This window comes from Bufo gargarizans, chromosome 3 (assembly GCF_014858855.1).
Source record: "Bufo gargarizans isolate SCDJY-AF-19 chromosome 3, ASM1485885v1, whole genome shotgun sequence".
Taxonomy (NCBI): Eukaryota; Metazoa; Chordata; class Amphibia; order Anura; family Bufonidae; genus Bufo; species Bufo gargarizans.
In genome coordinates, this window is record NC_058082.1 from 567,678,892 (window position 1) to 567,691,919 (window position 13,028).

General features: G+C 56.2%; 1 protein-coding gene across 2 annotated transcripts in view; it reads right to left on the bottom strand.

Moving 5' to 3' along the window:
• The window catches only part of PKNOX1 (PBX/knotted 1 homeobox 1), a 34,579-nt gene extending 22,577 nt beyond the window's left edge, over positions 1-12,002 (bottom strand). The window contains exons 1-7 of one of the 2 annotated variants that reach the window (XM_044287500.1): positions 11,701-12,002; positions 8,313-8,414; positions 7,545-7,654; positions 7,293-7,464; positions 1,843-2,007; positions 1,669-1,759; positions 684-781 (exon numbers count right to left, since the gene is read on the bottom strand). In XM_044287500.1, coding sequence (XP_044143435.1) covers positions 684-781; positions 1,669-1,759; positions 1,843-2,007; positions 7,293-7,464; positions 7,545-7,654; positions 8,313-8,363 — 687 coding nt within the window. In that variant the 5' untranslated portion in view covers positions 8,364-8,414; positions 11,701-12,002. Of the gene's footprint in view, positions 1-683; positions 785-1,668; positions 1,760-1,842; positions 2,008-7,292; positions 7,465-7,544; positions 7,655-8,312; positions 8,415-11,700 lie in introns of both variants that reach the window. The other variant, XM_044287499.1, reaches the window with a different exon arrangement.
• Between the last annotated feature and the right edge of the window lie 1,026 nt (positions 12,003-13,028).

The following is a 13,028-nucleotide window of genomic DNA, read 5'->3' on the forward strand; positions in this document are numbered from 1 at the left end:
AGGAGATAACAGGGGCAGGGTAGATAACTGAGGAAGGAGAGGAGATAACAGGGGCAGGGTAGATAACTGAGGAAGGAGAGGAGATAACAGGGGAGGGTAGATAACTGAGGAAGCAGAGGAGATAACAGGGCAGGGCAGATAACTGAGGAAGGAGAGGAGATAACAGGGGCAGGGTAGATAACTGAGGAAGGAGAGAAGATAACAGGGGAGGGCAGATAACTGAGGAAGGAGAGGAGATAACAGGGGAGGGTAGATAACTGAGGAAGGAGAGGAGATAACAGGGGGGGGCAGATAACTGAGGAAGGAGAGGAGATAACAGGGGAGGGTAGATAACTAAGGAAGGAGAGGAGATAACAGGGGGGGCAGATAACTGAGGAAGGAGAGGAGATAACAGGGGGAGGGTAGATAACTGAGGAAGCAGAGGAGATAACAGGGGCAGGGCAGATAACTGAGGAAGCAGAGGAGATAACAGGGGGGCAGATAACTGAGGAAGCAGAGGAGATAACAGGGGGGCAGATAACTGAGGAAGCAGAGGAGATAACAGGGGGGCAGATAACTGAGGAAGCAGAGGAGATAACAGGGGGGCAGATAACTGAGGAAGCAGAGGAGATAACAGGGGGGCAGATAACTGAGGAAGCAGAGGAGATAACAGGGGCAGGGTAGATAACGATAACAAGACTCACCTGTGAGTTCTGAATTCGGATGGTGCCAGGAGACAATGCTTGAGCCACAACCTGCCCTTGCGGGGTGACTACGGTCACAGGCTGGTACAGGGTGCCACCTGCTGGTAAGATACTGTGGTAAGGTGTACGGTAAAGTGCTGGAAGGAGAGTATATGTCACTCAGCTGGGTGACATCAATGAAATCCAGAAAGCTGCAGTGGTTTCAGCAAAGTGTAGTTTGTTGAGACAGGTTTGTTTAGACTCTGTCCTGGGCTGGATTTCTTTGGACGGGTAGGTAGGTTGGTAGAGGGACCTACCAGTCCACACCCTTCACGGCTATTTCCCCAGCAGAAGGTGATCATTACTGGGCCTCAGCCGGGGAGGCTCGCTGACCTGCTAGCTGTTGGAGCCCGATTCTCCTTGTGTAGGTGATAAAGACAAGCTGTTTAGGTAGTGCCCGGACGGGCAGCAGTCTAGTCTATGGTTAGCGTTATACTGCTGCCGCAGCGTCACCGGGTGCGGTTATATGGAGGCTCGCTGACCTGCTAGCTGTTGGAGCCCGATTCTCCTTGTGTAGGTGATAAAGACAAGCTGTTTAGGTAGTGCCCGGACGGGCAGCAGTCTAGTCTATGGTTACAGTTATACTGCTGCCGCAGCGTCACCGGGTGCGGTTATATGGAGGCTCGCTGACCTGCTAGCTGTTGGAGCCCGATTCTCCTTGTGTAGGTGATAAAGACAAGCTGTTTAGGTAGTGCCCGGACGGGCAGCAGTCTAGTCTATGGTTAGCGTTATACTGCTGCCGCAGCGTCACCAGATGCGGTTATATGGAGGATGCTGTTTTGGCTATGCTGCGTACCAGAAAATAGACTGTTTGGACTTTTTTTTCCTGCTGTCTCTACTAAAGTCTGTCATTGCCGACCCCACCCCGAGTATTAATGACACTGTGAGAAAACAACAGGAAGTGACATCATCACAAATGTGAAGGAAAAGGGTCTGTAAGTGGTACCTGACACGGTGGCCACTGCTACATTTCCCTGCTGGAGAGCAGCGGCCGGAACGACGATCCCCTGAGGACTGAGGGCACCGCTTATCCCACTCTGTAAATACAAACAAGAGAAGTGGCAGTGACCAGAACTGAGTGGGGGAGGGGGGTCTGGTGTACTATACAGTGATTTCACACCTGCACGGGGGAGTAGGGGCCCCCCGGGTCCCCACTCAGCAGGGTCTCGCTGTTCATCTTGGTCTTCAGGCAGGAGATGTAGCGGCTGCAGAAGTCCTTGCACAGCTCGTTCACCTTCTCCAGCTCCAGCAGGTGAATCCTCAGCACCTGAATGGCCTTCACCATCTGCAGAGAGCAGAGATGTGAGGCCACACCCCATGACCCGCCTCCACACAGGCCACACCCTAAACACACCCCATACGTGCCACACCCTAAACACACCACATGACCCGCCTCCACACAGGCCACACCCTAAACACACCCCATGAGCTGCCCCCATATGTGCCTCAGCCTAAACACACCACGACCCACCTCCACACAGGCCACACCCTAAACACACCCCCATGACCTGCCTCCACACCCTAAACACACATTACCTGGTCCACACAGGCCATACCCTAAACACACCCCCATGACCTGCCCCCATACGTGCCACACCCTAAACACACCCCATGACCCGCCTCCACACAGGCCACACCCTAAACACACCCCATGACCTGCCCCCATACGTGCCACACCCTAAACACACCACATGACCTGCCTCCACACCCTAAACACACATTACCTGGTCCACACAGGCCACACCCTAAACACAGCCCCATGACCTGCCCCCATACGTGCCACACCCTAAACACACCCCATGACCCGCCTCCACACAGGCCACACCCTAAACACACCCCATCACCTGCCCCCATACGTGCCACACCCTAAACACACCACATGACCCGCCTCCACACAGGTCACACCCTAAACACACCCCATGACCTGCCCCCATATGTACCACAGCCTAAACACACCACATGACCCGCCTCCACACAGGCCACACCCTAAACACACCCCATCACCTGCCCCCATACGTGCCACACCCTAAACACACCACATGACCCGCCTCCACACAGGCCACACCCTAAACACACCCCCATGACCTGCCTCCATACGTGCCACACCCTAAACAAACCCCATGACCCACCTCCACACCCTAAACACACATTACCTGGTCCACACAGGCCACACCCTAAACACACCCCCATGACCTGCCCCCATACGTGCCACACCCTAAACACACCACATGATCCGCCGCCACACCCTAAACACACCCCCCATGACCTGCCTCCACACCCTAAACACACATTACCTGGTACACACAGGCCACACCCTAAACACACCCCCATGACCTGCCCCCATACGTGCCACACCCTAAACACCCCCATGACCCGCCTCCACACAGGCCACACCCTAAACAAACCCCATGACCTGCCCCTATGACCTGCCTCCACACCCTAAACACACATTACCTGGTGCACACAGGCCTCACCCTAAACACACCCCCATGACCTGCCCCCATACTTGCCACACCCTAAACACACCCCATGACCCGCCTCCACACAGGCTACACCCTAAACACACCCCATGAGCTGCCCCCATACGTGCCACACCCTAAACACACCACATGACCTGCCTCCACACCCTAAACACACATTACCTGGTCCACACAGGCCACACCCTAAACACACATTACCTGGTCCACACAGGCCACACCCTAAACACACCCCATGACCTGCCCCCATACGTGCCACACCCTAAACACACCACATGATCCGCCTCCACACAGGCCACACCCTAAACACACATTACCTGGTCCACACAGGACACACCCTAAATACACCCCCATGACCTGCCTCCATACGTGCCACACCCTAAACACACCGCATGTCCCACCTCCACACAGGCCACACCCTAAACACACCACATTATCCGGCTCCACACAGGCCACACCCTAAACACACCACATTATCCGGCTCCACATGGGCCACACCCTAAACACCCCCCCATGACTTGCCTCCATATGTGCCACACCCTAAACACACCACATGACCCAGCTAAACACAGACCACACCCTAAACACACTCCCATGACCCGCCTCCATACATGACACACCCTAAACACACCACATGACCCACCTCCACATGGGCCACACCCAAAACATACTCTATGACCCGCCTCCATACGTGACACCCTAAACACCTCATATAACCCCCCCTGCTCCATACAAGAAGCCCATGACCTACCTCCTCATGGGCCTCCTCCATACACACCTCCACATGGGCCTGCTCCGTAACCACCCCATGACGCACCTCCACATGGGCCTGCTCCGTAACCACCCCATGACGCACCTCCACATGGGCCTGCTCCGTAACCACCCCATGACGCACCTCCACATGGGCCTGCTCCATAACCACCCCATGACGCACCTCCACATGGGCCTGCTCCGTAACCACCCCATGACGCACCTCCACATGGGCCTGCTCCGTAACCACCCCATGACGCACCTCCACATGGGCCTGCTCCGTAACCACCCCATGACGCACCTCCACATGGGTCTGCTCCGTAACCACCCCATGACGCACCTCACATGGGCCTGCTCCGTAACCACCCCATGACGCACCTCCACATGGGCCTGCTCCGTAACCACCCCATGACGCACCTCCACATGGGCCTGCTCCATACACACTCCATGACGCACCTCCACATGGGCATGCTCCGTATACACTCCATGACGCACCTCCACATGGGCATGCTCCGTATACACTCCATGACGCACCTCCACATGGGCCTGCTCCATACACACCCCATGATGCACCTCCACATGGGCCTGCTCCGTATACACCCCATGACGTACCTCCACATGGGCCTGCTCCATACACACCCCATGACGCACCTCCACATGGGCCTGCTCCATACACACCCCATGACGCACCTCCACATGGGCCTGCTCCGTATACACCCCATGACGCACCTCCACATGGGCCTGCTCCATATACACCCCATGACGCACCTCCACATGGGCCTTCTCCGTATACACCCCATGACGCACCTCCACATGGGCATGCTCCGTATACACCCCATGACGCACCTCCACATGGGCATGCTCCATACACACTCCATGATGCACCTCCACATGGGCCTGCTCTGTATACACCCCATGACGCACCTCCACATGGGCCTGCTCCGTATACACCCCATGACGCACCTCCACATGGGCCTGCTCCATACACACTCCATGACGCACCTCCACATGGGCCTGCTCCGTATACACTCCATGACGCACCTCACATGGGCCTGCTCCGTAACCACCCATGACGCACCTCCACATGGGCCTGCTCTGTATACACCCCATGACGCACCTCCACATGGGCCTGCTCCGTATACACCCCATGACGCACCTCCACATGGGCATGCTCCATACACACCCCATGACGCACCTCCACATGGGCCTGCTCCATATACACCCCATGACGTACCTCCACATGGGCCTGCTCCATACACACACCCCATGACGCACCTCCACATGGGCCTGCTCCATACACACCCCATGACCCACCTCCACATGGGCCTGCTCCATACACACCCCATGACGCACCTCCACATGGGCCTGCTCCGTATACACCCCATGACGCACCTCAAAATGGGCCTGCTCCGTATACACACTCCATGACACACCTCCACATGGGCCTGCTCCATACACACCCCATGACGCACCTCCACATGGGCCTGCTCCGTAACCACCCCATGACGCACCTCCACATGGGCCTGCTACGTATACACCCCATGACGCACCTCCACATGGGCCTTCTCCGTATACACCCCATGACGCACCTCTACATGGGTTTGCTCCGTATACACCCCATGACGCACCTCCACATGGGCCTGCTCCGTATACACCCCATGACGCACCTCCACATGGGCCTGCTCCGTATACACCCCATGATGCACCTCCACATGGGCCTGCTCCGTATACACCCCATGACGCACCTCCACATGGGCCTGCTCCGTATACACCCCATGACGCACCTCCACATGGGCCTTCTCCATACACACTCCATGACGCACCTCCACATGGGCCTGCTCCGTAACCACCCCATGACGCACCTCCACATGGGCCTGCTCCATACACACTCCATGACGCACCTCCACATGGGCCTGCTCCGTATACACCCCATGACGCACCTCCACATGGGCCTGCTCCATACACACTCCATGACGCACCTCCACATGGGCCTGCTCCGTATACACCCCATGACGCACCTCCACATGGGCCTGCTCCGTATACACCCCATGACGCACCTCCACATGGGCCTGCTCCGTATACACCCCATGACGCACCTCCACATGGGCCTGCTCTGTATACACCCCATGACGCACCTCCACATGGGCCTGCTCCGTATACACCCCATGACGCACCTCCACATGGGCCTGCTCCGTATACACCCCATGACGCACCTCCACATGGGCCTGCTCTGTATACACCCCATGACGCACCTCCACATGGGCCTGCTCCGTATACACCCCATGATGCACCTCCACATGGGCCTGCTCCGTATACACCCCATGACGCACCTCCACATGGGCCTGCTCCATACACACTCCATGACGCACCTCCACATGGGCCTGCTCCATACACACCCCATGACGCACCTCCACATGGGCCTGCTCCATACACACACCCCATGACGCACCTCCACATGGGCCTGCTCCATACACACCCCATGACCCGCCTCTAATGCTGCAGGTTGTGTTGTATTATAACCTTCCCTCTGGGCACCAGAGTCCAGCTGAGTCCCACTGACTACAACCTCATCGGACAGCAGCAAACTCCTCTCAGCTAAACTCATTCACACCCCATGCTATCATCACAGCAGCACCCCCACCACATCAGTCCTCACAATAGTCTACCCACTAGGCTGTCCTCTCCATCCCACCCATCATCCCTCATCATGGTCTACCCACCAGGCTGTCCTCTTCCATCCCTAACCATCAGCCCTCACCATGCTCTACCCACTAGGCTGTCCTCTCCATCACACCACATCAGTGCCCACCATGGTCTACCCGCCAAGCTGTCCTCTCCATCCCCACAGTCAGCTCTCATTATGGTCTACCCCCCAGACTGTCCACTTCCACCCCCCTACTGCCCGTCAGCCCTCATCATGGGCTACCCAACAGGCTGTCCTCTTCATCCCACTCATCATGGGCTACCCACCAGGCTGTCCTCTCCATCCCCAACCATCAACCCTCATCATGGTCTACCCACCAGGCTGTCCTCTCCATTCCCAACCATCAACCTTCATCATGGTCTACCCACCGGGCTGTCCTCTCCATCCCCAAACATCAGTCCTCATTAAGGGCTACCCACCAGGCTGTCCTCTCCACCTCACCCATCATGGTCTACCCACCAGGCTGTCCACTTCTATCCCTCCCATCAACCATCATCATGGTCTACCCACCAGGCTGTCCTCTGCATCTCCACCCACCATCCCTCACCATAGTCTACCCACAAGGCTGTCCTCTGCATCTCCACCCATCAGGCTGTCCACTTCCATCCCACTCATCATCCCTCATTAAGGTCTACCCACCAGGCTGTCTGTTTCCGGGTCATCTGAGAAGAAGTCCTTCCCCTCCTTGTGCTGTCTCCTCACAAAGGTCTCTATGTCCAGGTCAAAGCTGGCAGAGGTGGTAGTTTCTGACCCTTGGGTGCAGCCTTCACACTTCTCAAAAAGCAGAGCAAGCAGAGGGAAGAGCGGGTGCCTGTAGGGCGAGAAAAAGAGCAGTGGTCTATAGGGGAGTCCTCCTACGTGTGGTGTACGCAGTTCTCAGGCCCACCTCACCTGTAAATAGCCTGCTTATCGGTCTCCATGGGGCTGTCTCCAGCTGCTGGGCTCTGCACCGATGGCTCACTGCTCATCGGGTCCTGCTCCGTCTTGAACTGGGTGACAACCTACATTTACAGAGAGAGGAAAGGAACCTGAGCCTATCCTTAAAACCAGGGGATTGGGAGGAGATGGCAACCGAGGGGGTCCGCAAAAGAGGGCAAACAGGAAGTCGGGAGGAGAGGGCAACCGGGGGGAGGTCTGAAACCAGGGGATTGGGAGGAGAGGGCAACCGAGGGGGTCCGCAGAGGAGGGCAACCGAGGGGGTCCGCAGAGGAGGGCAACCGAGGGGGTCCGCAGAGGAGGGCAACCGAGGGGGTCCGCAGAGGAGGGCAACCGAGGGGGTCCGCAGAGGAGGGCAACCGAGGGGGTCCGCATGAGAAGGCAAACAGGAAGTCGGGAGGAGAGGGCAATCGGGGGGGGGGGGGGATCTGAAACCAGGGGATTGGGAGGAGAAGGCAACCAAGGGGGGCCGCAAAAGAGGGCAACCAGGAAGTCGGGAGGAGGGCAACCGGGGTGGTGTCTGAAACTAGGTGATTGGGAGGAGGAGGCAACCAAGGGGTACGCAGAGGAGGGCAACCGAGGGGGTCCGCAGAGGAGGGCAACCGAGGGGTATAGAGGAGTCAGATGAGGTGTCACAATAGTCGTGCAGAGTAAGAACAGATCAGTGGACGTCCTGCGGTCACTACTGCGCACTGTCCACCAGAGGTCCCCATCACCCGTTACCTGCGGCTCCTCCGGGTAGTTTTCCATGCCCATATGGTCTGTGGACATCATACTGCGCTGACTGCTGCCCTCATCTCACAGCTGATACCTCGGTGCACTGACCTGAGGAGCAAGAGAGGAACGTCAACAGACACTGTAAGGAACGTAAAAAACAATGAGGTATCGGGCAGGGAGGCCGCGTACTGCGAGGTATCGGGGAGGGGGGCCGCGTACTGCGAGGTATCGGGGAGGGAGGCCGCGTACTGCGAGGTATCAGGTAGAGAGGCCACATACTGCGAGGTATCAGGTAGAGAGGCCACAATATCAGGTAGAGAGGCCACATACTGCGAGGTATCGGGTAGAGAGGCCACGTACTGCGAGGTATCGGGTAGAGAGGCCACGTACTGCGAGATATCGGGGAGGGAGGCCGCGTACTGCGAGGTATCAGGGAGGGAGGCCGCATACTGTGAGGTATCGGGGAGGGAGGCCGCGTACTGCGAGGTATCGGGGAGGGAGGCCGCGTACTGCGAGGTATCGGGGAGGGAGGCCACGTACTGCGAGGTATCAGGTAGAGAGGCCACATACTGCGAGGTATCAGGTAGAGAGGCCACATACTGCGAGGTATCAGGTAGAGAGGCCACATACTGCGAGGTATCAGGTAGAGAGGCCACATACTGCGAGGTATCAGGTAGAGAGGCCACATACTGCGAGGTATCAAGTAGAGAGGCCACAATATCAGGTAGAGAGGCCACATACTGAGAGGTATCAGGTAGAGAGGCCACATACTGCGAGGTATCAGGTAGAGAGGCCACATACTGCGAGGTATCAGGTAGAGATGCCACATACTGCGAGGTATCAGGTAGAGAGGCCACATACTGCGAGGTATCAGGTAGAGAGGCCACAATATCAGGTAGAGAGGCCACATACTGCGAGGTATCGGGTAGAGAGGCCACGTACTGCGAGATATCGGGGAGGGAGGCCGCGTACTGCGAGGTATCAGGGAGGGAGGCCGCGTACTGCGAGGTATCGGGGAGGGAGGCCGCGTACTGCGAGGTATCGGGGAGGGAGGCCGCGTACTGCGAGGTATCAGGTAGAGAGGCCACATACTGCGAGGTATCAGGTAGAGATGCCACATACTGCGAGGTATCAGGTAGAGAGGCCACAATATCAGGTAGAGAGGCCACATACTGCGAGGTATCAGGTAGAGAGGCCACATACTGCGAGGTATCAGGTAGAGAGGCCACATACTGCGAGGTATCGGGGAGGGAGGCCGCGTACTGCGAGGTATCGGGGAGGGAGGCCGCGTACTGCGAGGTATCGGGGAGGGAGGCCGCGTACTGCGAGGTATCGGGGAGGGAGGACGCGTACTGCGAGGTATCGGGGAGGGAGGCCGCGTACTGCGAGGTATCGGGGAGGGAGGCCGCGTACTGCGAGGTATCGGGGAGGGAGGCCGCGTACTGCGAGGTATCGGGGAGGGAGGCCGCGTACTGCGAGGTATCGGGGAGGGAGGCCGCGTACTGCGAGGTATCGGGGAGGGAGGCCGCGTACTGCGAGGTATCGGGGAGGGAGGCCGCGTACTGCGAGGTATCGGGGAGGGAGGCCGCGTACTGCGAGGTATCGGGGAGGGAGGCCGCGTACTGCGAGGTATCGGGGAGGGAGGCCGCGTACTGCGAGGTATCGGGGAGGGAGGCCGCGTACTGCGAGGTATCGGGGAGGGAGGCCGCGTACTGCGAGGTATCGGGGAGGGAGGGCCGCGTACTGCGAGGTATCGGGGAGGGAGGCCGCGTACTGCGAGGTATCGGGGAGGGAGGCCGCGTACTGCGAGGTATCTGGGAGGGAGGCCGCGTACTGCGAGGTATCGGGGAGGGAGGCCGCGTACTGCGAGGTATCGGGGAGGGAGGCCGCGTACTGCGAGGTATCGGGGAGGGAGGCCGCGTACTGCGAGGTATCGGGGAGGGAGGCCGCGTACTGCGAGGTATCGGGGAGGGAGGCCGCGTACTGCGAGGTATCGGGGAAGGAGGCCGCGTACTGCGAGGTATCGGGGAGGGAGGCCGCGTACTGCGAGGTATCTGGAAGAATCCTGTGCACATATTCAGTGTACATGGAACAGGAAGCCATTTCCGGGTGCACTCATGGGAAAGGAAGCCATTTCCGGGTGCACTCATGGGAAAGGAAGCCATTTCCGGGTGCACTCATGGGAAAGGAAGCCATTTCCGGGTGCACTCATGGGAAAGGAAGCCATTTCCGGGTGTACACACGGAAGAGGAAGCCATTTCCGAGTGCACTCATGGGAAAGGAAGCCATTTCCGGGTGCACTCACGGGAAAGGAAGCCATTTCCGAGTGCACTCATGGGAAAGGAAGCCAATTCCGGGTGCACACACGGAAGAGGAAGCCATTTCCGGGTGCACACATGGAAGAGGAAGCCATTTCCGGGTGCACACACGGAAGAGGAAGCCATTTCCGGGTGCACACACGGAAGAGGAAGCCATTTCTGGGTACACACAGAGGGGGAGGAAGCCATTTCCGAGTGCACACAGGGGGAGAGGAAGCCATTTCCGGGTGCACACAGGGGGGGAGGAAGCCATTTTAGGGTGCACACAGGGGGGGGAGGAAGCCATTTCCGGGAGCACACAGTGGAGGGGGGAGCCATTTCCGGGTGCACACACGGGAAGGAAGCCATTTCCGGGTGCAGCCGGGTGCACACAGGGGGGAGGAAGCCATTTACGGGCGCACACAGGGGGAGGAAGCCATTACCGGGCACACACAGGGGGGAGGAAGCCATTTCCGGGTGCACACAGTGGGGGGAAGCCATTTCCGGGTGCACACACGGAAGAGGAAGCCATTTCCGGGTGCACACACGGAAGAGGAAGCCATTTCCGGGTGCACACACGGAAGAGGAAGCCATTTCCGGGTGCACACACGGAAGAGGAAGCCATTTCCGGGTGCACACACGGAAGAGGAAGCCATTTCTAGGCGCACACTGATTAGAAACCCTTTTCACACTTTTTAACAGTTCTCCCCTCCCCGTTCCAGTGAAGCCCCTCCCCTGGCTGCTCTGCCCCGCCCTCCGGCCGCTAATGCTGGAACCCTGGCAACAGCCCTGAGCCCGCTGTGATTGGCTGAGCGCTGAAGGGGCCGCTGTCTATTGGATGGACGGGAAAGGCGCGCTCACGTGAGAAGGGCGCGTCCACGCTGGTGGAGGGCGGGTCCAGACCCGCGCATAAGGAGGGGGAGGGTCCGGGGACGCGCAGGGATAGCACGGTGGGAGGCCGGGGGCGCGCAGAACGGAGACGAGAAGACCCGGGGGGCCATGGCAGCGTGTATGGAGCGTGTGCAGAGCGGGAGGGCGGCGGGGAGGACGAGGAAGCGGTGCGAGCCGGCGGGCGGGCGCTGTGACTGACAGCTTACCCGGTGCCAATCTTCGTCACACTGACAAGCGGCTGCAGCAATCGGGACCCGCAGGGGCGCCTACGTCATCACGTTCCACGCCGCATATTAGCATAAGGCAGGCTGGCGGTGTGACGTCATCACGTAGGGTGGGACTATGTAAGCAGTCATGTGGACGTCTCTCTGCTGATTGGCTGCGGCCAAATAAATATAAATATTTAAAAACACGGATGTCTACGCATGCGCACTGTCCACTTATCGCATCTGTGTCTGTATATATCTACATATAACCCTGTATCACCTGTGTAATATCTGTATATATCTACATATAACCCTGTATCACCTGTGTAATATCTGTATATAGCTACATATAACCCTGTATCACCTGTGTAATGTCTGTATATATCTACATATAACCCTGTATCACCTGTGTAATGTCTGTATATAGCTACATATAACCCTGTATCACCTGTGTAATGTCTGTATATATATCTACATATAACCCTGTATCATCTGTGTAATGTCTGTATATATATCTACATATAACCCTGTATCACCTGTGTAATATCTGTATATATATCTACATATAACCCTGTATCACCTGTGTAATATCTGTATATATATCTACATATAACCCTGTATCACCTGTGTAATGTCTGTATATATCTACATATAACCCTGTATCACCTGTGTAATGTCTGTATATATCTACATATAACCCTGTATCACCTGTGTAATGTCTGTATATAAGCTACATATAACCCTGTATCACCTGTGTAATGTCTGTATATATCTACATATAACCCTGTATCACCTGTGTAATGTCTGTATATATCTACATATAACCCTGTATCACCTGTGTAATGTCTGTATATATAGCTACATATAACCCTGTATCACCTGTGTAATGTCTGTATATATCTACATATAACCCTGTATCACCTGTGTAATGTCTGTATATATCTACATATAACCCTGTATCATCTGTGTAATATCTGTATATAGCTACATATAACCCTGTATCACCTGTGTAATGTCTGTATATATCTACATATAACCCTGTATCACCTGTGTAATGTCTGTATATAGCTACATATAACCCTGTATCACCTGTGTAATGTCTGTATATATATCTACATATAACCCTGTATCATCTGTGTAATATCTGTATATATCTACATATAACCCTGTATCACCTGTGTAATATCTGTATATATATCTATATATAACCCTGTATCACCTGTGTAATATCTGTATATATATCTACATATAACCCTGTATCACCTGTGTAATGTCTGTATATATCTACATCTAACCCTGTATCATCTGTGTAATGTCTGTATATATCT